At 47.7% G+C, this 1,684-nt stretch overlaps 1 protein-coding gene across 1 annotated transcript; it reads right to left on the bottom strand.

Annotated features, from left to right (window-relative positions):
- Window positions 1-924: 924 nt before the first annotated feature.
- Pmar_PMAR002736 (hypothetical protein) lies at window positions 925-1,421 on the bottom strand (the record flags this gene model as incomplete). Its single annotated transcript, XM_002788327.1, has 4 exons — window positions 925-944; window positions 1,103-1,145; window positions 1,190-1,316; window positions 1,363-1,421. 4 exons carry the CDS (start codon window positions 1,419-1,421, stop codon window positions 925-927), a joined length of 249 nt encoding a protein of 82 aa, XP_002788373.1.
- Between the last annotated feature and the right edge of the window lie 263 nt (window positions 1,422-1,684).

Genomic DNA, 1,684 nt, shown 5'->3' with positions numbered 1-1,684 from the left:
CCAGTACAAGACGTTGTTCGCACGAGCAGGGCTGAGCTTAGTGCTGGAAATGATACAGCCCCACTGGCCAGACGTAAGGTGTGGGGTGAATTGCTTCTCTCAGTGTTCTCCTGGTTAGGATCTCTTCCCGGTGAAAATGTACTGCTTGCGATGAAGAGCTATTCAAGCGACGTTCACATCCTGTTTCTCTGTACACTCTACTGGTTTGAGTTGCTAGTAATGACGTAAAGACCCACCCATAAGTCCTGTGAAATTGATGAACAATTAGTTCCATACTGCCAGACTTCAGTCGATGGAAGCATCCAGAAATACCACGCGCTTTGGAAACTCAAGTGTCACTGCTGTTAAAGTTAGACCACTTTCCGCACTCGAAATTATGTTCATCGGGAACTACGTCTTTTCTGAAACTGCAAAAAATATGTGAAAATAATGTGCACATATTTCAATATGTGACTTTGATATGAGGGTTCTCTCTGAGGGAGGGCATAAAACCCGAGACCTGACGACAAACTCCTCAACAATAACAAAATAGCTTCACGGTGTGTGTGTCAGGTTAAAGTCGAATGCCGTCGCCGTTGAGTTAGACTTGATACCGATGTGCTACTAGCCCGAAACGCTGAGGAACGCACAGAAGGAGCAGACCGGGCCATCTTATTCCCTCCCGACAGGGTCCACTCTTCACCGCGGGGCTATGTCCAACGACCGAAACAAGCTTCACGGTGAAGCTCGAAAACTTGAAGTTGCTCATCAGAGGAGATAGAGTCCGGCGCACTGTATTCCGATTGTCCATGAAAGTAACGCCACGGAAGTGTCGAAAATGCACTATGCGATGATTTTTGGTGCACAGATGGACAGTAAGCATGTATGAGGTCATTAGATCGTAGGAGCGAGTCCTCCAGCATAGCCCACATACAAGCATTCAAACTAGTGGTTCACATACTTCCCTAAAAGTAAGACTCCACCAAACAATATAGGGCAAAGACGTTCTGTTAAAATGCGTAAGCACATGGGATACATCAGCTTAGTTAGAGTAAATGTCAGTTGTGTTTTCTGAGCGATTCGATCTGCTCTACCAGTGTGACAGGATGTGACTCGTACGTACTTCGACGAGGCGTAATTGACACCGTCTCGCTCGCTGCAAGGACCTTACATGTATGACATAGAGAAAGCCAGCTTTAGTAGAACTTACCCTTTCTAGAAACTCATCAGGGGGGATGGTACCTTTCAAGAGTTGCTTGCAATCATGGTCAGTGGCAGCGATGGCTTGTGCTAACTCAGTGAGATGGAGGCCGCCCGATTGATTCAGATCAACGCCTCTGAACGTACCACTTTGAGAACCTGATAAGTTACCTCTATCCCCACCTGAATGCGCCCTTCATCTGTTCCATAGTCATCCAATTAACACCGCTCGTGTAGAGCATATGACAGAAGTCAGCGTAGGACACGTACCAAAGCCTGAACGCAGCAAATGAAGCCCACACTTGCAGCGATGTACTTTCCCCGGTCTCGGTCAACTACATCCGAGTGGTCTGACTTGACCACCAGCGGAGGGGCGACCTGGGGAGGACACTTTCGAACCTTAACGGATGCGCCAGTGGGGTTACGCCTATGAGCAGATGCCGTCTCTTGGCAATTTGTCGATTTATTCCTCGAATCACATAATGCAGTTTCACAGCACTCGCAA

Source organism: Perkinsus marinus (assembly GCF_000006405.1).
Source record: "Perkinsus marinus ATCC 50983 genomic scaffold scf_1104296928362, whole genome shotgun sequence".
Lineage (NCBI taxonomy): Eukaryota > Perkinsozoa > Perkinsida > Perkinsidae > Perkinsus > Perkinsus marinus.
Note: the sequence above shows the minus strand (reverse complement) of the source record. Positions and strands in the feature narration are given on the sequence as shown.